At 44.0% G+C, this 27,751-nt stretch overlaps 1 protein-coding gene across 1 annotated transcript; it reads right to left on the reverse strand.

The window, feature by feature from the left end:
• Positions 1 to 2,686: 2,686 nt before the first annotated feature.
• On the reverse strand, positions 2,687 to 25,394 carry Rbm34 (RNA binding motif protein 34). Its single transcript, XM_021170547.2, has 11 exons — positions 25,310 to 25,394; positions 25,058 to 25,229; positions 24,327 to 24,469; positions 19,702 to 19,942; positions 16,396 to 16,455; positions 13,843 to 13,886; positions 7,161 to 7,244; positions 6,959 to 7,022; positions 5,026 to 5,065; positions 4,417 to 4,535; positions 2,687 to 3,312 (listed from the first exon to the last, which is right to left on the reverse strand). The coding sequence occupies exons 1-11, from the start codon at positions 25,357 to 25,359 to the stop codon at positions 3,025 to 3,027; spliced, it is 1,305 nt and encodes a 434-aa protein (XP_021026206.1). The 5' UTR covers positions 25,360 to 25,394; the 3' UTR covers positions 2,687 to 3,024.
• Positions 25,395 to 27,751: the final 2,357 nt, after the last annotated feature.

The following is a 27,751-nucleotide window of genomic DNA, read 5'->3' on the forward strand; positions in this document are numbered from 1 at the left end:
CATATGTATCAAAAGATGGCCTAGTAGGCCATCACTGGAAAGAGAGGCCCATTGGTCTTGCAAACTTTATATGCCCCAGTACAGGGGAACGCCATGGCCAAAAAGTGGGGGTGGGTGGGTGGGAGGGTATGGGGGACTTTTGGGATAGCATTGGAAATGTAAATGAGGAAAATACCTAATTAAAAAAAAAAAAAGATTCTCAACCAGCTCATTACTAATGCTCGAACCCACCCACCACGCTCTTGAAGCTGGCTTTTGAAGGAAAGGCAGTCTGGTACAGCAACTGCTCCCTTCACTGAGGAAACATCGAAACCTGGAGCAGTGACAAGCTATGCTGCAGTCTCTGAGAACTGGATACAGTGATAAGAGGTACCCGATGCAAGGCTTCCCTGCACCTCTCATTGTAAGAATGCTTTTTTTTTTTCTTTATGCATATGAGTGCTCTATCTGCATGTACACCTTCGTACCAGAAAAGAGCATTAGATAGCATTACAGATGGTCGTGAGCCACCGTGTGGTGGCTGGGAATTGAACTCAGGACCTCTGGAAGAATAGCCAGTGCTCTTAACTTCTGAGCCATCTCTCTAGCCCCTTTAAGGATTTTTTGAAGCTATGTTAAGGGAGAAAAAAGTTTACAAGAAAAAAAATGTTTCATACTCATGACTAATCAGTACTTAGCCAGTACTTTTATAACAAAGTCAACTTCTATCCACTCTTGACCACTTATATACATAGTCTTGTGGCTATTAAGTATTTAATCGGATATAACGAAAGTTAATTTTTCATGTACCAAGAAATTACACTAAGCATCTTTAGAAAATTTCCTACAAAATACATTTTTTTAATGATTTACACAATCATAGTAGCACACACATTCTAAAGTAGGAATTTCAACAGTTACACAGTAACGAATTCCAAAGTATCTAGGGCCAGTGAGATGGCTCAGTAAGTCCATGCTTTGGAAGGAAAAAACTCCAGAGTTTTCTGACCTCCACATTCACATCATATACATATTAAATAGTTACATCTATGCATGTATATAACCTGCTCACTCACAGGAGCCGTAAATTGTACATAGATTATATATGCACACACAATCTAATGTTACGTCTTTATATAGTTTATGCAAAAATGCTCCCAGAGTGATCAGGTAAAATTGCTGAAATTTAACTGAAATGGTTCTAAATACTATAAGGGAAACCAACCATAAATTATCCAGTCTTGGATACAGGAAATAGAGCTTTCTCTGCTGTAAAAGCTACACACTTTTATTTTTATTTAATATTTATTTAATGTGAGTACACTGTAGCTGTCTTCAGACACACAGCATAAGAGTGGATCGGACCCCATTACAGATGGTTGTGAGGCACCATGTGGTTGCTGGGAATTGAACTCAGGACCTCTGGAAGAACAGTCAGTGATCTTAACCACTGAGTCATCTCTCCAGCCCCACACTTTTATTTTTTACTTGTATATATGTGTGTGTAGGTTATGTTCGTGAAAAAGTGCACGAAGTCTGTGGAGACTAGAGGAGTTGGACCTAGGAGCTCAAGTTACAGTTGTGAACTGCTTGACGTGGGTGCTAGGAATTGAACTTAGGTACTCTGAAGAGCAGTGCGTGCTCTTAACCAAGAAAACAACTCTCCAGCCTCTAGAGCTAGGGGGTTTTTTTTGTTTGTTTTTTGTTTTAAGATTTATTTATGTATGTATAAGTACACTGTAGCTGTATCCAGACATTCCAGAAGAGAGCATCAGCCAGGCATGGTGGTACACGCCTTTAATCCCAGCACTTGGGAGGCAGAGGCAGGTGGATTTCTGAGTTCAAGGCCAGCCAAGGCTATACAGAGAAACCCTGTCTCAAACAAACAAACAACAACAACAACAACAAAAAACCAGAAGAGGGCATCAGATCTCATTATGGATGGTTGCGAGCTACCATGTGGTTGCTGGGATTTGAACTCAGGACCTTTGGAAGAACAGTCAGTATTCTTAACTTTTGAGCCATCTTTCCAGCCCCTAGAGCTATGTTTTAAAGACCTCATTAGGTTTTCTACATGGCATTTCCCAAAGACAGAACTTTTACAACTAAATGAGTGAAAACTTATCCTACCCTCTTGCCTACTGGACTGTGCCTGCCTGAATCAGCCTTGGCTTCCTGCTTCCCCCACTTCATCCTGGATCCAGCCTCAGTTTGGTAAGATGTGTCTGGAACTTAGAGAATGCAGCACCATGTTGTCATGTCATTCAACTTTAAAGATTGCAATTTAATTAACATCATTTATTAGATGCTGTCTTTAAACTTTCTGGGACAGCTGTTTCATTCTGAGTGATACTAATTTAAGCATCACATTTTCCTGGGAGAGTATTTTTCTTATGAGTGCCCCCCCTCCCCACCTTATAGCCAAGGACATCACTGACCACTGTAGTCACTGGCAACGAATTAGAAGATAGTCACTCTTATCGTATCAGTCTTATTGGTTAGCAATTATTAGATACAAGGGATAAGAAATGTAGATCTGCCGGGTGTGGTGGTACACGCCTTTAATCCCAGCACTCGGGAGGCAGAGACAGGTGGATTTCTGAGTTCGAGGCCAGCCTGGTCTACAAAGTGAGTTCCAGGATCAGCCAGGGCTACACAGAGAAACCCTGTCTCGAAAAACCAAAAAAAAAAAAAAAAAAAAGTAGATCTACACTACAATTGCAAGAGAAAGAAAAATGAGAAGTGAAGAATGTGTGTGTTTTACACAGCTCACAAGTCTTTCTTAGGGCCGTGACTGTACCTGGAATCAGTGTTCTCACAGTGGCCATCTGAACACTTGTCCTAAACTGAGTATTAATGTTTATTATTTCTCTTTAAATACATTTCTAAGAACAAGGCTTCAAAGACGCCTTACATGTAGCATGAATTTAAAAACTAAAACAAAAAACAGACACCGTGGATGCCTCCACATTTTCTACATAATCCATAAAAAACCCCAGACACTCATTGCAAGGTTTCACCACAGAAAGGAGGCAACGTCAGTTATTACTGCTGTTTTCTTGGTTTCTTCATTTGTACTTTTTTCTTTTGTCCTTTCTTTTTCTTTTTCATGAGAACTGCCTTTTCTCCAATAAATGCATTCTTGGAATGGAATTTTCCTTCTTTGGAAGTAAAATTAAGTCTTTGCTTAGGTTTAATGACATCCTTCTTCAAGCTTGGATTTGAATTCTGTTGTTTTAGTTTCTCTTTATTAACAGAACGCATGACTCTCAGTTTTCTTCCCATTAGCTCAGAATTATTTAACTTCAAAGCAAGATGAACAGCATCTGTGTTCTGCAATAAGGAGAAACATTAATTTCCACCAGAAACTGATATGCAATGAAACTAGTAAGGTCAGAATTCAGTGGTCTATGTCAGTCTTCAAGCTTATACACACAAGTCCTTCTAGTCTATGCCCTAGAGGTCAGATCCCCAGGTTTGGTCAGCCTTGCTTGAACCCCTTGTTGCTCATGTTCCACTCACGGCTACAGGTGACGCTCAAGCTGCTTCACTAAATGCTCACAATCACGACCACAGGTTCACTGTTCATCATATGATGTCTCTTTAAAACAGTAATCAGCTCAAAACACAACTTTCTGTAAAATTCCTGTTGTAAGCAGAAGGCAGGAAAGTCTTCTACAGTCACTGAGATGTGGGACTAGAGACTAGAGGGTTCTACTTGAGTCCAAAATCCTATTCTATTCCAACACAGAACCATTAATACTATTTTCAATAAGGAGATATTGAAAGAACTCTACAAGGGTCTCAAAGAGGCAAGTAACATCTAGACACAGTAACAAATAAGATCAGTGTAACAGAGCAACACAAACCTCACACATGTAAGAGTGTTAAAAGCTCCCTGGCAATACTTATCAAGAGTCAAAGACCCTGGGTGCTGGACGATGTCTCACTCAGTAGTTAAGAGTACATTCGGTTCTTATGGAGAATTGGAGTTCCAGGCACCTACCTCCAGCTCAGGGAGGAATCCCACAACTCTGGCAGGTGCATGGACATTCACATGCATGTATCCACACAGACCATATGCATCCATGTTAAAAATAATAAAAATGAATCTAAGTGCCATTAAGTAGTATGCTATGTTCTTTACTGCTTAAGTCTGTTAGGGAACACTGAGTGAACACTCAGGTGTCTGCTCCATCTCTCAGAAGGTAAAATTCCAAAGTTTTAGTTCCTCTCATACCCAACACCTAAGCTATGACTTAGTACTGTCAGCATGTACAAACAAGGAGCTATAGCCACAGCAATGTGTGGCTATGGATTTAGCTTCCCTAAGTCAGAAATCGGGGATTTAAATGACAGCATCACCACAAAGATGGCACAGCAGTGACAACCTCGCCCCAGCATTTCAAAGAGCGTCCCCGCACAAGTCTCCCATACCTCAAAGAGCACATAGCCAAATCCTCTGCCAACTCCTGTAAGTGGGTTTCTCACGATCCTCACTGCCACAATGCTTCCACAGTCCAGAAAGTGTTCCTCCAAAGCAGACTCTTCAATTTCTACAAACAAATCCAAGTACAACCGAGGTGAACATGAGGACTCACCTTCAGCTGGAGCAGTTTGATAATGCTGAGATAAGCAAAGCCCCATGCACACAATAGTACAATAGGCTGCTTTTTTTTTTTTTTCCTTTACATCCCCCAATCAGGGTTTATGTGTAGCCCTGGCTATACTAGAACTCACTCTGTAGACCAGGCTGGCCTCCAACTCAGATTTGCCTGCCTCTGCCTCCCAAGTGCTGAGATTAAAGGCATGCGGCACCACCCTCCATCTTACAACATGCCTCTTAAAACTAGTCATAAGCTAATCATTAGACTATTTGTTTTGTTTGTGTGGGTTCTGGTGCTAAGGGCACGGAACTTAAAACCTCACAAATACCAGAGAGGAGCTCTGCTACTAAGCAACAACCCCCAGCTCTTTCTACATTTTTCTCTGAGGCAGCTAAAGTTGTAACAATAGTTATATTTTGATTTGTTTAAACCAACTTACTGTAAGGAAGATTCCCCACAAATACTGATCTCTTGTCCCTCTGAAATAAGAATAAAAACCAGTCAGTATATTAAAAACAGAAACTCTCCTACAACGCTACCCTGCCCTCTGCATTCCTCCCCTGCCAGTAGCCATCCACCTCCAGACTTGATCATACACCTGCCCAAGTCTGTTTCTTGTCTTCCCTCTGCACAGTAAGAGAGCAGAGGAGACTTATTCATGGTGGCACTCAGGGCGGTTCTTAGGGAAGGCCTGCTACTGGAAAGTTTTGCCTGTGAGGAGCTAATCAGCAAACACTTGAGGCTCTAAGGCAGGGGTTCTCAACCTGTTGGTAGTGGGGGGAATCAAATGACCATGTCACAGGGTTTGCCAGAGAACATTGGAAAACAGATATTTACCATTCATAACAGTAGAAAAATTACAGTTATGAAGTAGCAAGGAAAATAACTAACGCTGGGGGTCACCACAACATGATGAACTGTATTAAAGGGTCGCAGTATTAGGAAGTCCGAGAGTCACTGAGACTTGGTCTAAGGGCCACGTGGTCTCCATAGCAACTTCTTATCCTGCTGTAAGAACTGCTTAAGAAACATGTGGTTGTGTGCAGCTAACTTTATTGACAGACAGGTGGCAGGTAGCCTACTGACCCTCTGTGGTAGGGTCTGCTCCGACTGCTGTTCTCTTTCAACTGAGTAACTCTGACACTTAGAGAAGCACACATCTGCAGACTGAGCCCACAATCCTTTGTTGTCTGAAGACACAGCTGTCATGTGCAATCTGGTCACACTGCTGCAGCACTGAAACTATGATCTGCTCCTGGACAAAGTCCAGACTGCATAAAGTGAGGCAAAGCTGGCTTTACGTTTGCCTGCTAACCTAGCAACAGCATGCTGTGCCCTCGTACACCATTACCGTACCAAGCTCTTGATATTCCCCAAGGAAGTCAGGTTTCTGTCCTCAGTGCATAGACCTCACAGATACTACCTGGGAAAATATCTTCCTGTCCAGATAAACCTTTCAAGACTCAGAAAATTTGTTCTCCTGGAAACCATCCTTGTTCTTTCTTGTTGGCCTGTCCCCAGGTGCCCCATTCCTGAATGGGTGAAGCATCCCGTGCTCACGACAGCATTGACCTGCATTTGCTATGACAGCATTGACCATAAAACAGAGCCACAGGCTGAACGTTTGCACATCCCCTCCCAAGTACAGAGGGTCTTCAGTACTGTGCTCCTTACCTCTAACAAATGACAACTTTTCGTTACTAAACAGGCTCTCATTGTATAGCCCACTGTCCCAAAACGTGTGATTCTCCTATCTCTGTTTCCCCAGCACTGACACGGGTATACACTACCACCAAAACTTGAGTAACAACTTTCCTGACTTCAGTCTATGAAAAGAAAGTGCTAGAGGCTGGAGAGATGGCTCAGAGGTTGAGTACTGACTATTTTTCCAGAGGTTCTTAGTTCAATATGGTGGCTCATAACCATCTATAATGAGATCTGTAGTAACATATATAATAATCTTCTGGCCTGTAAGCATAAGAGGCGCTAGACCTGACAATTTCTTACTTTCTGCAACATCATGGGGAAGGGAATCATCAACTAGAAAGCGACCTGTTTATGATGGAGCCAACACTGCGGCCTTAGAACAAAGGCTCGCGCACACTTGCTCGCTCTCGCCCTCTCTCTCTCTCTCTCTCTCTCTCTCTCTTTCTCTCTCTCTCTCATATCCTTGGTTCCTTTCCACAGGCTCTTGCTAAGATCTTTTTGTTGTTGGCCTGTTTTCTTTGGGAAATTGTCTCACAAGTCATCCAGGTGGGCCTGTAATTCCAGCTGCTTCTTCTGTCTCACCCTCCTGATGCATGGATTACAGGCATGACCTACCATATCTGGCTGTCTTATTAACATCTTTAAACAAATAACATTCTACTTACAGAGGCCGTTTCAGATGCCAGATCAACTCGAATACGAAATCCTTCTGCAATCTGGGCCCCATTTCTAGTTATAAAGACAAGAGGACATAGCTATTGAAAATGGGCACTTAGCCATGGAAACATTTGCTGTAATGAAGCCAAATAATGAACCCATCTCTACAGGTCAGAGGCCAGCGACGTGCTCCACCCCAAACACGATTACCTTTGCAGAGCTTTTGCAGCAGCGCTCTCATCCTTGAACACTACATATGCATTGATGCTTTTCTGGTCAGGATGAAATTTACGTCTACAGAAAAAACATAAGGGGGCTGGTGAGATGGCTCAGCGGTTAAGAGCTCCGACTGCTCTTCCAAAGGTCCTGAGTTCAAATCCCAGCAACCATACGGTGGCTCACAACCATCCGTAATGAAATCTGATGCCCTTTTCTAGAGTGTCTGAACACAGCTACAGTGTACTTACATATAAATAATAAATAAATAAATAAATAAATAAATAAATATTAAAAAAATTATTTAAAAAAAAGAAAAAAATAAGAAAAAAAAAAAGGATCATGTAAAAGCTCTCAGTGGTTAAGAGCACTGACTGCTCTTCCAGAGTACTGAGTTCAATTCCCGTATTATACCCACATAGTAGCTCACATCTGTCTGTAACTCTTGTTCCAGGAGATCCAACATCCTTACACAGTTAGGTATATCTGTAGTCAAAACACCAATGTCGGGGGCTGGAGAGATGACTCAGATGTTAAGAGCATAGGCCATTCTCCCAGAGGTCCTGAGTTCAACTCCCAACAATTCCATGATGGCTAAAACCATCTATAATGGGATCTGATACCCTCTTCTGACACACAGGAGTACATGCAGATAGAGCACTTATATACATAAAATCAATAAATAAATCTTTAAAAAGAAAAAAAAACACCAATGTACATAAAATAAAAATAAATTTTAAAACAAGGAAATATCTTTTTTAAAAAGTTGCTAACCTCAAACTCAAGGGAAAAAAAACACTTGTACTGTTTTCTACAATCAATGTAAGACAGGACTTGCAGAGTGGAAGTTCCACAGTTGCATAAAGATCCAGTAATTTGAAAAAGAACACAGACATATAAAGACAGCAAAAAGAATAGGAAGCCCACACACTCTCTGGCATCATCACTGTGAGGGCGTGGTAAGAGCAGACTCCCACATATGCCAACCCAGAACAATAGAAGGATTCGAAACGTCATCCTGGCTCCAGCTCTGCACCCAGCAGAATCCTTTCACTGCAAGATCCATATATAAAAAGTGCATCCACAAACAGCTCAGCACACAGGAGCCTAGGCTCTGGCAGCCATTACCCACCCAGGAGCCCATCCTTCCTTCTGATGGCCAGCTCCACCTCTACTTCCTTGTGGACAGCCTTCTCACAATGCAGCCTCACCTACTCTTACAAATTACACTCTTATTTGTCCATTTTCCTCCTATCTCTGTCAAATCATTTGACCTCCATTACTTCTCACAGCCTGGACTTTGCTGGTCTACCATTTTGTGTATATTTTTAAGAGTTGCTGGCTGTGAAAAAGCAGTTTGGCATGCACCTTTGTCTTCTGTGCCTTGTAAACTGACTACTGGATCCAAAAGTTTGATCTGATTCAGACATGGCCCCTTTGTCAGAACCACAGTTATGTTCCTTCTCAGCAAGGCACACTTGTGTATGAGTGTGTTTACACATAAATACAGGTGTGTGTACAGGCCAGGGACCAATCTCATCTCTCATCCCTCAAGTGCTGTCTACTATTTCTGTGTATATTTTTAAGACACTTGTGTGATTGTAGGTACGGGTGGCATGCACACGCATGTGTAGGGAGAGGACAACTCGTGGGAATTAATCCTGTCCTTCCACGACTGGGGTTCCAGGGATTGATCCAAGGTAATCTTGCTTGGCAGCAGACAATTTTCTTTGCAGGGCCATCCTGCAGGTACTACCTACATTTTTGAGATGGGGGTTTCTTATTGGCCTGGGTCTCACCATAGGCTAGACTGGCTGGCTACTAGGTACCAGGGCTCTAGGTACTACAATTATGGCAAGCACTATGTCAGCTTTTTGTTTGTTTGGTTGGTTTTTGAGACAGGGTTTCTCTGTATAGTCCTGGCTGTCCTGAAACTCACTCTGCAGACCATGCTGGCCTGGAACTCAGAAATCTGCCTGACTCTGCCTCCAAAGTGCTGGGAGTAAAGGCGTGGGCTGCCACTGTCCAGCGCCAGCTTTTTTTTAAAAAAAACAAGGCTTCCAGGGAATCAAGCTTAGGTCCTCAAGACAACCACTTAACTGACTGAGCCCTCTCCTCCACAGGCTAGCTTTTCACCTCTAGTGATTATGGACAATGCTGCTGCCCAAGGGCAATGCAATATGGATGTGATTCAGCAGAAAATAGTAATATTAAAGATAAATAGACTAGGGACTGGAGAGATGGCTCACTGGTTAAGGGCAGTTGTTCCCCTCGAAGAAGGCCTGGGTCACTTCCCAGCACCCTCAGAGCAGTTCACAACCATCTGTTAATTCCAGTTCCAGGGATGTGACATCCTTTTCTGGCCTCCTCAAACACCAAACACACACATGGTGAACATATACATGCAGATAAAACCATATACATGAAAAATAAAAATAAATCATAAAGAAGACAGCAGAATGGACTTAGTAGTGTTCACTGGTCCTTGGCTAAAGATGTTAACCTGCTGCTGAAGTAATAAAAAGGCCAACACACAAATGAGCACCACTACAAAGTGAACAAGTAAAGAGTGCCAGGCGTGGCATGCGGCATGCTGCAGCACACTACACTAACATCCTTTCCTTTTATGTTGAAAAACAAATCAAAACAAAACTTTTCAAGCCAGGTGTGGTGGTGAACACCTTTAATCCCAGCACTGGGAAGCAGAGGCAGGTGGATCTCTGTGAGCTGGAGGCCAGCCTGGGTATAAAGTAAGTTTCAGGATAGCCAGGGCTACACAGAGAAAACCCTGTCACAAAAGACTGAAAAAACACTGTTTTCATACAATATATTCTGATTCGTTTTCCCTCCCTTATCTTCTCCCACATCCTTCTCTCTCTTTAGAAAACAGGCAAATAAGAAAACAATCACAAGAGAAAAAAAGCTTGAGAAATTGCACACATACACACATACCCATAAAAACACAAAATCAGGAACTATAACATATAAACAAAAGACCAACATGGTAAAAAAAATGCCCAAACAACAATATGAGACAAAGAGGAAAAAAAAAAAAGCCTTCAAAATTACAAAGTGTGTGTTTTGTGTTGGCCATCTACTCCTGGGCAGAGGGCCTTTTATACCCAGTGAGACTCCATCGGAGAAAACTAATTTTTCCTGTGTGAGCAGCTGACACTTGTAGACAGCTTCTGGGTTAGGGATGGGGCTCATGTTCACTTCCACAATCAGCACTGAGTCTGTATAGCTTGGACCTGCACATGCTGCCACAGTCTCTGTGACTTACTCTGTACAATCTGGCTGTTTTCTATTGAGAAGAAAGCTGTGATTTACTAGATGAGGAATGCTGCCAAGCACTGAGCCAGACATTAACCTCACACCTAACATGGATTCTGATTTATGAATGAAAAAACTGAGGTTTGAAGACATGTGTGATAGTGATCAAAAGGTAACAAGCTAGCCAAGGATAGAAACTCAGTCTGGCAGACTCCAGCACCTAATTCTCTCTCCACAACGTGCAGCTGTTGACAAACCCACAGCTGTCAACATCCCAAGAACATGGGAACAGAATGTGGCTCTGTTTCTCTGTCTGCAAAGATCTTTGTCACGTGAACACCAGTGGCAAGCAGGTGGGTCTGCCTCACTGCAGAGCTGGCCTTGCATCAGCCTCAATGCGTCATCATGAACCACTAATGACAGTGCTCTCCTTCCCCTACAACACAGAAGCCAGAAAGAGCATCTCTCCTGTCTCTCAGCTAATCTACAGCATCAAAACTTTGGCAGAAGCCATCAGAGCAGGAGTCTTGGAGGAAAGCAGCCTGGACACTAAGGCCAGGCTCCAAGAACTCCAGAGAGAGACGATAACAGCATGGGTGAATCTCAGCCAGAACCCTAGAGGTACTGATGCTGGAGGAGGGAGCATGCACAGGGTATTCTCTGATCTGAGCTATCACCCATGGGAAGATGGAGAGTGGGCAGGAGCCCCAGAGCACAACTATGGTAACAACAGACTGGAGTAGAGTGCCCAAGCCCCACCTGGATTCTCCTCCAGATGAAGAGGAAAGTGAAGATGCTGTGGAGGACAGTCAGCCTGTCACTTAGGGCAGAGACAAGACTCCAGGGCTAGAAGAAAAGGAAAGGGGAACCTCTTGTCAGCAAGCTGGTATGGAACTTTAAGACCCATTAAAGACAAAAAGGCCGAGCCTAGTCTACAAGATGGCTCGATGAGTGAAAATGCCTGCAAACATGAATGACAACCTGAGTCTGATCCTTTAATACTCACAAGGTGGTAGAGAAACAACTCCCACAAGCACACTGTAGCACACGCAGGCCCACACTCATGCATACAAACATTAAAGCAGGGTGGGGGTGGGAGGCCTAGCTGCCACATCGAGGAAGAGCTGACCATAGATCTTGACAGATCCTGAGCCTGCCGGCTCTGAGTCTAGGCCAGGACAACAAAGTGCCTTGTGCTTGTATTCCTACTATACTACAGGCTCACCAACAGCTGGAGAACTTGACATTGGATCCCCAATAAATTGTGGGATTCCATGTTTTTGATTCTGACACCAAAGCAGGGACTGGCCACATGGCTCAGTGTTTAAGAGCATTGGCTGATCTTTTAGAGGACTTGGATTCAATTCCCAACACTCCTACAGTAGCTCACAGCTGTGAATCCAATTTCATGATGTCTGGCACTGTCACAGACATGCATGTGGGCAAAACGCTAAAGAACATAAAATAAAAATAAATAAATCCAAAAAAAAAAAAAGGCATCCAAAGCTTTTGTATGCAGAATATGTAGTTTTCCCTAACCTGCTGTCTGTCTGTCTCTCTCCTCCCTTCACACCCCCCTCAGAAACAAGAAAAAGATAGAACAGGTGAAGCTTTTACAAATACTTGACCAAACATCCAAACATGCAAATACCCAGTAAGCACATAATCAATGTCGGCCATTTTAAAGTATGAGAACCACACAGAGCTTGTGGAAAAGCCTTTAGAAGGCTAGCATAAAATGACTGGCAGCGGGGCTGGAGAGATGGCTCAGTGGGTAAGAGCACCCGACTGCTCTTCCAAAGGTCTGGAGTTCAAATCCCAGCAACCACATGGTGGCTCACAACCATCCGTAACAAGATCTGACTCCCTCTTCTGGAGTGTCTGAAGACAGCTACAGTGTACTTACATATAAANAAANAAATCTTAAAAAAAAAAAAAGGAAAAAAAAAAAAAGACTGGCAGCATCCAGTGCTGGTGAGAACGTGAACATGTGCTGTTCTCACCTACTAAAGGAAGGGGTGCTGGGTGGCTATTTTTTAGGAAACATACCTACTATAAGGTGCAGCAATTCTACCTCAGGGACTTTTCCAGACATAAACTAGGTGCAGATGTTTATGCATGAAAGGTAAAAACTGAAACCCCCTGAATATCAAGAGCTAGTGAACAACTAAGCTTTGCTAACTCCATACAAAGCAACAGTGTCGACAAAGATCAGGATACTGGTGCACACAGGATAGGTCTCAGAATCATGCTGAGCAAAGTCAGAGGCAGTGTGTGCTTAGCATGAAGCAGGCCTCATATCCCATCCCAGAATCAAGAATGCAAGACACGGGAAGGGTGGGGACACAGCAGCACATGTTCCTCAGAGGAACAAAGCAGGTGAATGGCTCCCTAAGGACAGAGGAGGAGGGGCAACTGCAAGGGCACAGCAGGAGACTGGGCTAAAGGGGACACTCAGGATGCAGACTATGGTAATGTCTGCACCAGGGCACACACAGCCCATCCTAAAGGTGGCCAGAGGCAGTGGTGTCCTGTATACACCCAGCACTCAGGAAACAAAGCAGAAAATCAGGTGGAGTTCCACAGAACTTGCTACATAACAAGACTGTCTAAAAAAATCTAAAGGTTGGCTGGGCAGGGTAGTGTACACCTTCAATCTCAGCACTTGCAAGGTACAGATAGGCAGATCTCTGTGTATTCCAGACCAGCCAGCTAGTAGGGCTACATAAGACCATGTCTCAAAAAGAAAAAAAAAAAAAAAAAAAAGAGTGGGGGATGGGACTGGGTGTAGTCACCTGGTATATACAAAAGTCCTGAGTTCAATCCCCAAAATAGCAAAAGAGAAGAGACAACTAAAGTTGCACATCTCAATTGTGCAATTTTACTTAAGGTAAATTACACTTTTAAGCACTTTTAATTACTTAAGGTAATTACACAATAAAACACCTAAAGTTTCCATGGCGAGATTCCACATGCAAACACACACACACACACACAAGAGGAAAAGATTAATAGGGAAACAAACATTTCTATCTTCCATCACAAATATCTAACTTCTTCCCTGTCAAGCAAATAAAAACCAAGCAACTCAATAGCCAAAAACAATCTAGAGCAAAGTAACAGGCCTGCTGCAGGGGTGGATGCTCATTCAACTTGAGCCACAAAGACCACTGTCACCTGCCAGGCTGCTCTTGTTTATAAATAACAACTTTTATAAAATGAAGCCTGCACTATAACCAGGTGAACAGTCCTGTGAGACAGCAGCCATTGTAAGTGCAAAGTACTTCCCAGTGCTCTTCATGACCATAAGACACCTGCAGGTATAGTTAAATAAATGGGGCAGACCTTACAGAACTCTAGGATGGTCTAAAATAAAGAGAAAGGAATCTTATTATGAGCTTACTTTATTGCAGCCAACTTCTTGGTTAGTGTCCCCTCTGCTGGCATCTTTTAAGAAGAAAAAGAAACATTAAAACTTTGAATTTGAGATATTTTTCCAAGTTGGTTAGCATTTTCATTCTTCCCCTTTTTCAGTACTGGAGACTGACCGCAGGGCTCCAAGAATGCCAACGTGGTCTATCTCTGCCACACTCCCAGACACACACGTTACATTTTAGGAGCCAGAACATTCTAAGCACATGTAAGTCATGTAACTCAAAACACTGTAGGGCAATCAAATCAGAAGCCGCTATCACCGTGCCTGTGAAGAGGACTCTGAGCCACCTATAATCCTAGAATCCCCGCACTTGAAACAGGAGGATGAGGAAATGGAAAGTCACCCTCAGCTGTAAGTGAGCTTGAGTTCAAGGCTACAGGAAGCCCTACCACAAAACAGAAATGGGGAGGGGGGCATGAGAATTAAGATACAAGGAATTCCACAGACAACATCACACTCAACAGCCTCTCTAACAACAAAGGCACAAGTACAGACAAGAGGCTCAGGCTACAGGATGATTCATGACAATGAAGAGTCATGAGAACAGTTTTTGGTTTTTTTTTTAAAGATTTATTTTATTAATATATGTAAGTACACTGTAGCTGTCTTTAGACACTCCAGAAGAGGGAGTCAGATCTTGTTGCGGATGGTTGTGAGCCACCATGTGGTTGCTGGGATTTGAACTCTGGACCTTCAGAAGAGCAGTCGGGTGCTCTTACCCACTGAGCCATCTCACCAGCCTGAGAACAGTTTTATAAAGTAAATGTGTGTGGGGGAGCATCATTTATAAACCTAAAATGTCTAAACTGGTAATAAGGAAACATTTCCTTTGCATCTAAGAGATTATATCCCAGTGGGTCCTAAAATTAGTGGTGTCTTTGTTTGTTTTAGACAGGACCTTTGCAGCCCAGGCTAGACATGGCCTCAGCATATAGCTGAGGACAATCTTGACCTCGGACCTATGGAACACACCCCAGGAGAACCAAGGGCACGCTGTACTACCAGCAAAGAAAAGCTAAAGTGACAAAGCAGCAGCTGTGGGAAGAGCCACACAGCCAACAAAACACATGGCTTCAGTTCAGGGTAGTAAGTGCTGTGCTGCACGATGAGGCTTAAGCACACAGAGGGCCACACACACCTGGAACCATGGTATGGTCAGCTCTTCTAACAAGAGATAATAAAATGGCTGGAGAGATGACTCAGCAGTAAAGACAACTGCTTTTCTAGAAGACCCACCCAGGCTTCTTTCCCACAGCTGACTGTTAACTCCAATCGATTCCAGGGGATCTGATGCCCTCTTCTGACCTCCAGGAGCACTCTACGCACATCCAGGCAAACCATCCAACCATACACATAAAAATTAAATCTTAAAGAGATTCGCAATAAAAACAAAACTTTTTAAAAGAAGCCATGAATAAATATAGGCTAAGGAGAAAGGAAAGAAGTGACTTAATTGGGTAAGGCCTCTATGTGAAAAGCGAGCAGAGCAAGTAACAGGCCAGGTGCACCAAGGAGTTAACAGCGGAATGCCACATCCTACAGGCATCCTGCACCTAGGGTGTGTGCCAAGACGCCCCAGTTAGTTCAGGTAAGAGCTTCACATTGGGAAGTGGAGCTCAGAGGAGCAGGTAAGTTGGTGGTAATGGTGGGGAACAAGCATGCTGACAGAAATAATTAGAACTGTCAAGATCTCAGAAAATGTCTACTTTTAAATAATCAGTCTGTTTTTCCATGGGACAATTTTGTTCAGGGAGAGCCTGCAGGAGTTAGTGGGTAATTCCAGGGAGGCACAAGGCAGCAGCAACAACAGAGCCATCCAGCCCACGCCTCTACAGTGTGGAGACTGAGAAACTACAAACCCTAGGCAAGCATCCAACTGCTGATCTATGCTCTCAGCCCTGAGAAGCCCTAAGAGAATCATGAAAGCAAGAGCAATCAAACAAGGTAAGCCCTTCCTGTGCATGCTGAAATACTGCACATTACACTGAAAAGAATTTTGAAAAACACACTGCTGGGCGTGATGGCGCACACCTTTGGTTCTAGCACCCAGGAAGCAGAAGCAGAAGCAGAAGCAGAAGCAGAAGCAGAAGCAGAAGCAATGGATTTCTGTGAATTCTAGACCAACCTGGTCTATTAAGTGAGTTCCAGGACAGCTGGGGCTACATAGTGAGATTCTGTCTCAAAACAAACAAGAACAGAAACATACACGTTCCTGGTATTTCATTCTCTGAACATTTAAATTAGCATAACTGCTTGAGAGTGGAATCAGATCCTAAGCACTCCTGCAGTGCCCAAGCACACACTGCTGCAGTCCCACTCCTCTCTGCCCACAGCACTAGTCAGGCTGCCTGCGGCATGGTGAGAAACAGTCCCCTGCCTACTCTGACAGCAGAGACAGTCACCCACCTGCCCATCAAATCCCATGGCCAGCCTTGGTGATAGATGTCACTGTACTGTGTGAACTCATGCAGTTATCTATGCCATGACATTATGCAGTTTTCAGTGGGAGAAGACACTTACCACAGAACGAAATCGTACGGATTCTACTTGTCCATACTCTTTAAAAAATGACTTCAGCTTCTAAAATAAACAATATACACGTGCATGTTAGCCAATACCCTGAACATCTGTGTCACAAAAGAAATGATGTGCTGGGCGTGGTGGCGCACGCCTTTAATCCCAGCACTTGGGAGGCAGAGGCAGGCGGATTTCTGAGTTCGAGGCCAGCCTGGTCTACAAAGTGACTTCCAGGACAGCCAGGGCTACGCAATGAAACCCTGTCTCAAAAAACAAAACAAACAAACAAAAACAAACAAAAAAAGGAAATGATGTGAATTTATTTTAAGACCATTCCAGAATCAAGTGTGAGTAGTATCCCAGCACTAGAAACACAAAGTGGAGTCAAGAAGATGAGGTGTTCACATCCAGTGTCTAAAAACCAAAGAACATGTCAGAAAAACACATGACTTCAGTTGGACAGACGAAAAGATTTTACAGAAACTTGGTTAGAAGAAAAATACTATTCAGGTTCACATTATCATCCATGCATGGCCTGTATGATAGCTGTATGTTTCAATGTTTATAACTTATTTGACACTTAAATGAAGGTTAGTTAGACTTGTATTTTGCACATAATCTCTGATCTTTTCACACTGGCTTAAATCACAGTGCCTTTTAAGGATACTGTTCCACAGAGAAAATCTCCAGCTCTTTGACTCTGACTACCCTTGTGTGGGGAATCCTTGTTAGTCATTTTGGGACAAATTCTTGGACTATCTCAAGATGTGAAGAACATACATGTATTTATAGGTACAACAGTAATTTGTACAACTAATTCTAATTTAAAAGCCATTTACTGTAAGAATATTTTTTACAGAACAACATAACATCACACTTCTCTCCTCTGAGCTCTTATTACTTAGCTAGCCTGGGGTACATGAGATTCATAGGGAGATGACACAAAACTGACCAAAAACACCTGGGCATAGTTTCTAATCCTAGCTCTTAGGAGGTAGAGGAAGAAGAATTACCATGAGTTAAAGACCAGAGTAAACACTCAGCAGCTAAGAGCACTTTTCACTTTTCAATAGGACCTGAGTTTGGTTCTCAGAATAGGGGTAGAAGAGTGGTGAGTAGGACAAGGACAGAGGCTGATGACTTTTGGCCTTTAACCCTCTCTTACTGTTTTGAGGGCCAGAAGCTGATGGCTTCTGGCAATTTAACTCTCTCTTGCTATTCTGGGGCCAAAAGCTAATGATTTTTGGCAATTTCACAGAGAAAGGGAAAAAAGTAAGTAAGTAAGAAAGAAAGAAAGAAAGAAAGAAAGAAAGAAAGAAAGAAAGAAAGAAAGAAAGAAAGTTAGTTGTGTGCATGCATGTGTGCATGCGCGCGCACACACACACACACACACACACACACCACTCAGGCCAGGCCTGACCACCTGCTTCATCAATTTCACAAGTGTATATGCATACTTATACACATACACATATACCTACATACGTATGTTCATACAAACAGACATATATACATTTATACTGGTGGATGGAACAGAGCCCAAACAGTCACACTTTATTTTTTTCTCTCAGTCTTTTTATACCTTCTTAGACAAAAGTTCCTTATAAAATGCCACACAAAAGCAGAGTTACAGAAGGATGTCAATAGTAAGTAAATTCAAAGCAGTGGTTCATTCTATAAGCTCACTGTAAGTTCAAAGCAACAGTTTCACGTGGCCTTACTTTATCATAGTGTACACTTGGGGCTTCATCTTTTGGACCTGACCTGGAATGTTTTTCCTTGATCATAGTTTTTTTCTAAAAAAAGAGCCTATTTCTCTTCTAAGTGTAATTTATGAAAGCTCATTGTACTCCTTATTATGCAGCCTTTACTTGCTATTCTATGAGGAGGGGACACATTCTATTCTTTTGTTTGTTTGTTTGTGTATTTGAGACAGGGGTTCTCTGCGCAGTCCTGGCTGTCCTGGAACTCACTCTGTAGACCAGGCTGGTCTTGAACTCAGAAATCCACCTGCCTCTGCCTCCCAAGTGCTAGGATTACAGGCGTGCGCCACCACTGCCCGGACAACACACTCTATTCTTGATTCTAACTTTATTATATCTTTTTGGTAAAACAACTAAAACTCTCTCCCCTTAAACTTTCTTCCTAAAATTATTTGAATCAGATCAGGAATTCCATAGTCATTAGTTCATCTAAACAGCATTAATTCATGAAAGTTCATTTTCATGTTGATCTGCAGAAAATGTGCCCAGTAGGGTGGCTACCACTCAGGAAGTAGTCACACGAGGCTATAAGCAGTGCAGGTCTCCTGGCGTCCATTCACACCAAGTGAGATAAATGAGAAGTGTGGCAATGAAAAGCATGAGAAAGGACATCAGTCGAAAGAAGCAACCCTGGGACTAAGTCTCTGGGGCCCTGCCTCACCAGAGCTCACTCACTACAGCCAAGCAAGTGGATGGCTGTCTCCAGGGAGCTCACTTGCCCATTGCCGGTCTTCTTGCATGGTATCCACCATCGGCACCCAAATGATGGCTCACAATCATCCATCCATTACTTCACTTCCAGAGGATCTGATGCCTTCTGACCTCCACAGGCATCAGGTATTTATGCAGTGCACATACATGTGGAGAAAATATTCACCCACATAAAACAATTCTAAAAAGTAGGTTTATTTAATTAAAGGGTAGTACATGATATCTTTACAAATGAAAGACTAGGGAATAAAACTCACTGTGTTTTCTAAGAATAAAAATATAAACCCATTCTTCCAAAGATGAACAGGATTTGAGCCTGAGGTTTGCATAGACTACCAACTACACCCACATAGAAGGCAAAACTCATTCTTCCACACAGCAAATATATTCTTTGAACCTTTGCTGTGTTAGGCATCCTCTCATGTGTGCAAGACAGAACAGTAAAGGAAGGAGGGAAGGAGGGAGAGAGGGAGGTAGGGAGGGAGGGATGGACATAAAGAGAAGGAGAGAGAGTTATATTGGTTAACATTCTAGTGGCATTAACAGGAAGAAAGCTGAAGAGGGGGAAAAAAAAAAAACAGACATAGGCCACTACTATTTTAAACATGACTTTCACAAGCCTAAATTTGGGCTAAGAGCCAAGCAATACACACACACACACACACAAACACACACACACACACACACACACACGCACACACCAGAACCCATCTATGGTGTGCTGACTAGGAAGCACAAAGATGCTACAGCAATGAGTTAGTTATCAACTATGAGCTCATTAAACGTAACCTTAGTCAACAGCTTCTCTAGGTTTATTCTACCCCCTTCCACTCACCTTCTTATTACACGTGACAGGCAAATTGCCAACAAACACAGTCCTCTCGTTTTTTAACCGCTCCTCTTCGGGGTTGACTGAGATTTTTGTTCTTTGGCCCCCATCCTTAGCAAGGCTGAGGTCAACGTCCAGTGCTTCTCCATCTGCCACTTTACCCCGAGACTGAGACTTTCTTCGTCTTCCCTGCCCTTGGTCCTGATGAAGCTCTTCTTCTAGATCAGCACTTGCTAGAGCACTTTCCCTAGTTTTTAAGGAACAACCAAAGAAAGGAGGAGTCAAAAACAAAACAAACAAACAAACCAGCATGTGACAAAGTCAGTCCTGCCTCCTCACTGCAGACACCTTCTGCTGGCTTCTGCTGTGCGCTACCTTTAGAAAACAAAGTCTATATCAAAGAGTTTAAGGAATATTTTCTGACATACTAAAGCCAGGCGGCGGTGGCGGCAGCAGCAGAGGGCACAGGAGTTCTAAAGGAAAGCCACATAAGCTCTTCATGTCTACTTTACACTCTGTGGGTGCCCATTATTGTCATTCTCTGCCCTAGGCCCTGGACACTCAACACTCTCTAAGACCTACAGAGGTTTCTATGCCCACCAAACAGTCTGAAAACAGAATCTGTCGATTGAGAAAACATGGGTCCTTACTTAGGAGAGTTCTATCTAGTTGAAGGACTGCTAACTAAAGTAAATGAAGGGTCCACCGAGCATGGCAAATATGGCTATGACTGGCCTTGCCCCACCCCTTGCTAAAAAACATTAGATTACATTCCTAAAGCTAACCACTAAGGTTAGCGTTATTCCCTTATTTGGCCACTTCCTTCTAATAAGGTCCAGCAATCAAAAGCCCCCTTTGGTTGCCCTAATTAACAAGCCCAATAAAAATTAAACACCTAACCCTAACACAGGGTTTCTTCCCCTTTTACCTTTATAAACTGCCACTTGCCTATGAGCCACTTGTGTCTCCTCTTTATCTAGAGGCAGTCCTTTGTGGTCACTGCCATTCCCTATTCCCTACCCCCTAGAGCCAAACATCCCTCTCTCTCCCCCTCTGCCTTGTTGCCTTCCCCTTCTCCCTCATCCTCTATTTCCTATCTTTGTCTCTTATCTCACCCCCCCCCCATATCCTTTGTACTAGGAATTGGGTCTTGAGGTGTCTTGTGTTGACACTGTCCCTTCAGAAGCTCTGAGATGGTGAATACAAACAGATGGTTCTGGTGCACGGGGACACTCAAGTCTGACGCCACACTGACAAGAGAACTAGACAGGGGTCTTAAGGTGAGAGAAAAGGGGGCTGCAGGAGCCATGCAATGACTCACTGGGTTCCCACTGTGCTTCTTAAAGCCTTTCAGCAGTGCACTACAGAGGCAGGCAGTGATCACGTGACAACAGCTAGCGTGGCAATGGCTAGGATACCTGAAAAGAACCATGAAGACCAAGAAAGGCTTCCTTTTTTTTTTTTTTTTTTTTTTTTTTTTTTTTTTTTTTTTTTTTTTTTTTTTTTTTTTTTTTTTTTTTTTTTTTTTTTGGTTTTTTTGGTTTTTCGAGACAGGGTTTCTCTGGGTAGCCCTGGGTGTCCTGGAACTCACTTTGTAAACCAGGCTGGTCTTGAACTCAGAAATCTGTCTGCCTCTGCCTCCCAAGTGTTGGGATTAAAGGCATGCGCCACCACCGCCCGGCCAAGAAAGGCTTCTTAAAGAAGGTAGCAGTGTGTGTCGCAGTCTTAAATAAATACCACTATTGCTCCTCCACCAAGAGCCCAAGTACAATGATCTGTTCATTTCAACATCTAACGTAGCTGGCAAGGAAAAAGGGAATGGTGGAGCCCAGCTGAGAGCGACCAGTTACACAAAAGCATTTCCTTTGGGAGACAGGAAACCACAAGACTGACTACCTACAAAAATCACTTGGGCACTGGAAGCCAACCTGGACCACACGGACAGGCTGTACTTCAAAAATTAATTTGAATCCAGAGACATAGCTCAGCAAGGCACTCAGCCTAGCATGTATCTTTCTTTGTTCAATGTCCAGCACCATAGAAGGAAGGGAAGAAAGGGGGGAGGGAGGGAGAGAGGGAGGAAAGAAGAGGGAAGGCAAGGGAGGAAGGAGGGAGAAAAAAGGGCGGAGAGGAAGGAGGGCAGGCAGGTACACACACAGACCCAAGTCAATCATGCAATGGAGAAGATAGGAAATGAACAAGATGTATAAATATGAACAGGAAAGATAGTCATGACAACACACAAAAAAAGCAGGCCAGAACAAGGATGGAGATGGAAAAGAAGGCAGACTAACAGAATTAAAGAATAGTGACTGGACTTGAGAAGGTAAGGCAGGAGGATCTTAAGTTCAGACTGGCATAGAGTGCTACGCACACTCCAGTGAAGTTTGCTTGGCAGGCCGAGAGGCCTGGAAGCACTCACAAGGCAAAGAGTTTCACAGAAACTCACCTCCCGGAGTTTTGGCGTTCTCATTAACCTGTATACTCATACCCTATTCCCGAGTTAGTCTGGTGTATGGATCCACGTGCTCTCTTTTAGTATTATTTTATTATATGTGCCTTTTAAGATTGAATTCTGATATAGTTAAGTCTCCCACCAGTGTTCAAGGTTCCAGAAGTCAACCAGCTTGGAATCTGGTAGAAATGCAGTAAGGAAGTTACCTTTCAGTAACTAATTAAACATTACAAAAGACAGAGCCAGCAGCTCAGGGCTGGTCTACAGAGTGTTTACCATGAAAGAGCCAGGGAATCCCACTGAGATAGAAATCTTCAGTACAGGCTACATTGCATATTAGAAGCAAGCTGGTGAATTCTTCTGACAAATGGAGATTCTCCACGGATACTTAAAAGTTACTAGAAATCATCAGGGCCCAGGAAATAGGGGGGTTGTGGTATTGCAGCATTCATGAGAATGTCTGCTAAAGTAGAACCCCTGGTGGTGAGCTTAACAATAGACTAGTTTTACACCAGGCTCCCTTCTTAGTGGCAGCGGCCTGGTCCCTGCCTTCTTTTGATGTATACATTCCTTTTGTATTATCACTGTAACTTGGTGGATTGTATCTCATCTGGTTTCTTGCTATTCTGCTGTATAAAAAGTTTGATGCTCGACCTGACAAAATACATTCAGATTCTACACAACCTCCTGTGTGCATCTGTCATTTGCCAACTCCTGCACATTTGCCCATCTGCACCCAGAGACCCGTCCACGCAGACAAAGGGACCCAGAGGGTCACGGCAATAGAGAAATACAGTTAGACTGTCTTTTCATTAAAAAAGAAAGAAAAAAAAGATGACAGCTTCAGGACTGAGCAGCTGAGTAGCTGTGTGTGAAGAGGTGAGAGCACAGGGTAACTCCTCCAGCACGGGCTTAGGCAGTTATCTGGACGTGAAGTACCATAACGCAGTTTGAAGCATTTTATTTTGCTTTTTGGGTTTTGATTTAAGGAAGGTGTCATGCAACCTAGGCTGGCTTCAAACTCACTATATATAGTGTAGGATAACTCTGAGTGTCCGATCCAAGAACCGCCACCTTCCAAGTGCTGGGACTGCAGGTATGTGTTACCATGCACAGTTTAACAAGGAACACTCCACCAAGTGAGGCACATCTCTAGCCTCGTGGAGCACTATCTTAAGGTAAACAAGGAATGTATAGGTGCAGATACAGCCAATCAAAAAGACGGAACAGGTCTAATGCTCAGGGCCGACACACAGCAGTGCCCATGAAGAACAGCTGCGAGATGATTGACAAGAACTCTGAGAAGAAGCCGTTTCCTAAGAGCAAGCTCAGGAAAGGTGTTCATCTTAATTCAGAGACAAAACAGAGAAGTAAGGGAACAGAAAGCTTGGAATGTAAAGCTTCGAGAAAGCAGTCACCGAGTGGAAGCAGAGCGCAGTCCTCAGAGGGTGTGAGGGTGGTGGGGAACTAGTGCAGTGGCTCAGCAGGCAAAGGCACCTGTCCTGCAGCCAGACAGCGAATGGACTCCTAGGAGCTGGTCCTTCCACAGGCCGCCTTGACGGGAATGCACTGACACACATGCAGGCAACAAATATAATAACTACTGAAGGTTTTTCTGAAAGAGGAGAGTGTAAAAATGGGAAAAGAAAATAGGCTTGAAGCAGCGAGAAGGAATTGAGAGCCGAAGGGTTTGTGGAAGCTGAAGTACAGCTTAGGTTGCAGAGTGAGTTTAAGGCCCACCTGGGATGCAAGGAGTCTCCAAGAAAGAATGAGGAACACTCAATAGAAAAGTAGTGTATCTGTTTGGATACTAACTCATATATTCTGTAAAAGGAATTTTAAGTTAGTGAGGGAAATTTGGTTCCTATGAAAACCAAATTCACATTTTAAAGACACACTAACTCAGAAATTCCAACTCAGAAAACAGAGGTTAAAGTCCTAACAAGGCTGGCTCAGAATCAAGACGCAGTGATGGACGCAAAGACCTAAAAAGCTGATCTACCAGTATCTGTTCGCTTAGGATAAATGGCTTTCTTGTATTTTTTAACCCTGTATGAGACTTTGTATAATGTATTTTTTTAAATTTCAGAATATGCAGTGAAAAAAATTAAGATGAACATTAAAAAAAAAAACTGCCTGAGGTATTTAATATAGCAAAAAGGAGATTTGTACCAACCTGTTTGCCAGTCTCTTGTCTGCATCGGAGAGTTTCTTCACTTTCACTTTTCTCGCAGGCTCTCGCAAAACTGGATTTTTGGTATGGGACACACTCTCTTCTTCTTCATCATCATCATCAAGTTTTCTTTTTTTAGATGTTTCCTTTCAAAAGTTTGAAGTCATATTTAAAACCTCAAACTTAAAAAAAAAATCCTGACCCTAAAGCTGTGTGTTGTGGCTTATATCTGTAATTCCAGCATTCAGGATATAGAGGCAGGAGGAACTGTGCCAGGCCAGCCAGAGCTACATAGCAAAGTCCCTCCGTCTCCAAGTCCCTGAGCAGTACTCCGATGCCTTTCTACATGGATACTTCTTCACGGGTTACGGAGAGAAGCAGAATATTCTTGCAGCACCAGCTATTCAGTGGAAAGGTGAGGCAGGAATATAGAATCTGGGTTACCGTGTATGCTAAGCGTGGGCAACTAGTGAGACCCTGTCTCAAAATAAAAAGTCAAGTCGGACTCTGTAATCTCAGCACTCAAGGCTGGAGAAGGATCAGGAGTTTAGTTCATCCTCGGATACATAGCAGAAATTTGAGGCTTACACGGTCTACAGGTGACCCTGCCAATCAAATCGGCTGAGGGTGAAGCGCTAGCCCCGCTCAAGGGACCAGACAGACACTGCTGTCAGGAGAGTGACCCTCTACATCTCTCTCTACCGGGATACTCAGGGTGCAGCCCGGCGACTCACCTGGGGCACAGGCACAAATACAGGGGGAGCCGATGGCTCCGCGGTGCTGAAGAGAGCGGCCAGCCGCCCCGTCCCGCCTCCAGGAGGCCGCGGGCTGCCCCGCAGGCTGTCGGCGACTTGTCCCACCAGGTAGTCGCTGGACGCACTGCTCACGCCGTCTCCAGGGCTCTGTCTGCAAACACAAGCACACTCTTCAGCCACGCCGCGCCACTCACCACCAACCCATCCACACCAACGCCCGCCGCCACTCACCTCCGCTTCGAGCCCTTCCTTCTCTTGCGTTCCTCCCCTCCCAGAGCCATGCTGAAAACTGAGCTTCCGGGACGGAAGTCCTGGGTCCGCGCTTCTGAGATCCGACTAGTCATGCGTTCCCGCTGGTTCCGGGTTCCGGCAGCCTCCCGGTTCCGACTACTTCCGTTCTAAGGCTGAGCTCTTCCGCTCAGGACCACGCCTCCTCTCCCCATTCAGTCCGCGGCTGCGCAGGAGCCGTGCTAGGCTTAATACTAAGGGATTTGCAGTCCCCAGGAGTCTCAGGGAAACCTACGCTGAGGGCGTGCAGCAAGTATGACGAGTAGCTGAGGCCTAACGTTAACGAGGGTCAGCTAAAACCTGACATGGTGGCTCAGGCCTTTAATCCCAGAATTTGGGGCTCGAAGTAGCCGGATTACCTCGATTTCCAGGACAGGCTAAACCCACAGGGCTCCAGCATAGCTGCCTTGTCTCAAACAAAACAACCCCCCCCCCCCCAGGCTTAGGGAAGGCTGACGGCCGCAGCTCATTAAGGAAGGCGGTTTCCAAGAAATGGGGCTACGGGGATGTGTCTTAGCAGTCTGGGAAGGGTCTGTACAACTTTCCCGAAGTTTGACGTTTCAAAGTCGACAGAAAACAAGTATTTGGGACCACAACTTTAACTGGTCCCATCCTTGTACTATTCCGTCTTCAAAGCCGCCCTGTTTTTTTTTTTTTTTAATATTTATTTATTATTATACATAAGTACACTGTAGCTGTCTTCAGACATACCAGAAGAGGGCGTCAGATCTCATTATGGATGGTTGTGAGCCACCATGTGGTTGCTGGGATTTGAACTCAAGAACTGAAGAATAGTCAGTGCTCTTATCCACTGAGCCATCTCACCAGCCCCCTCCCCACCTCCCGTCATTCTTTAAGTAAATTCATACTTAGATTTAAAAAAAAAAAAAATAGTGGCTCATATTTGTAATCCCTGTTCTCTAGGGCCTAGGTAGAGCTTGGCCATGATTTTGAGGCTATTCTGGGATATGCGGTCGTAGCCTCTTTTGCCTGCGGGAAGTCTAGCATGTTGGGGTCTCCCCAGTTACCAAGATAGAGGACACCCAAGTGAGCTTGCAGGCCAGATTTAAAGCACATTAGGGAATGCTGGGGTAGGTGACCTCTATGTTAATATGTTGGGTCTATCTCTAGGGATACTGACATCCCATTACTGGGATGTGGGGGCTGGAAACTTGCTAGGGAGGTCTGGGAACTGTTACTGAGGAAGTCTGGAAACTGCTGCTGACCCATTGTGCTTGCTTCAGGCCAGGTGGCTGGGACATCCCATTACCTGGGTGTGAAGGCTGGAGCCTGGGCTTTTTTCTGTTAGTAATTGACTTGTCTGGACTTGCCCAGTTTTTAGGCCTGATCTCCTAAACTCCCTATTTGAACTCTGTCATGGAGTCAGCCTAGGCTTCTCATTCCTCCCTTTCAATAATGGGCCATCTCTAACCCCTGAGAGGTTTCCGAGGTCCCTGCACTAGCAGCTCCAGCCAGCCCTATGTCAAGGAGAGAACCTAGTAACACAGCAAAAATGGCCACATTTTTAACTTGATTGCTTGGAGGTGCTAGCTGGTTGAAGACATAAAAATCCTCAGTCGTATTTACAACCAGACCATAAAGGCATGGAGTGAGTCTCCAGGTACAAGCCCTCCAATCATTCTCTGGGGCAGCCTGTAGCCTGCATCAGTAGGTAACCCCTACAGTATGGTTGCAGAGATGGAAATAGGCACTTCAACGAAGTGAAGATTAGCTAAGACTTGAGACCAAAGAAGCTTTGCAAAGCTATGCAAACCACCACCCTCATCATAATCCCTGTAAACATTATGTGTCCTCCCATGTGGGAAGCCACAAACGCCATTACAAGATGGCGCTGGTTTTAGTAAGCTGACGCCCATGATTGTGGGTAAACAACCAATGTGCGCATGTGCAGTAGAGTTTTTTGCCAAGTCACTGCCTGGCCCGAGGCATATTAATGAGGTAATGGTAGCATAACCAATCAGGTATGGACATGTCACTCCTAGGCCTATATAAGCAGCGCCATTTCTGTGGCTCGGGGTCTTTCACCTACGCAGTCCATGCTCTCCCAATAAACGTGTTACAAAAAGATCCTGTTGTGGCGTCTTGCTTGCTGGCGAGTGGGCATCCACACTCCATTGGTCTTGCCTCAGCAAAAAACCTTGTGAGTCTGTCTTAGCAAAACTCTACAGGAGTCTGAATCAGCTGACATGCCCAGAAACTTTTTTTTGGGGGGGAGGGGGGTTTCGAGACAGGGTTTCTCTGTGTAGCCCTGGCTGTCCTGGGACTCACTCTGTAGACCAGGCTGGTCTTGGGAAAATCGAGTTTCCTGGAAAGTTGACAAGGACCACAACAGTTGTTTTTTTGGTTTTTTTTTTTTTTTTTTTT

Source organism: Mus caroli, chromosome 8, assembly GCF_900094665.2.
Source record: "Mus caroli chromosome 8, CAROLI_EIJ_v1.1, whole genome shotgun sequence".
Classification (NCBI taxonomy): Eukaryota; Metazoa; Chordata; class Mammalia; order Rodentia; family Muridae; genus Mus; species Mus caroli.

Excerpts from the sequence above, each read along its gene's own strand:
- Rbm34 (XM_021170547.2), bottom strand. The coding sequence starts at position 25,359 with ATGGCTCTGGGAGGGGAGGAACGCAAGAGAAGGAAGGGCTCGAAGCGG. Across the intron at positions 25,230-25,309 it reads AGGAAGGGCTCGAAGCGGAG|ACAGAGCCCTGGAGACGGCG; the intron begins GTGAGTGGCGGC and ends TTGTGTTTGCAG. Across the intron at positions 5,066-6,958 it reads TGGCATCTGAAACGGCCTCT|AGGGACAAGAGATCAGTATT; the intron begins GTAAGTAGAATG and ends TTCTTATTTCAG.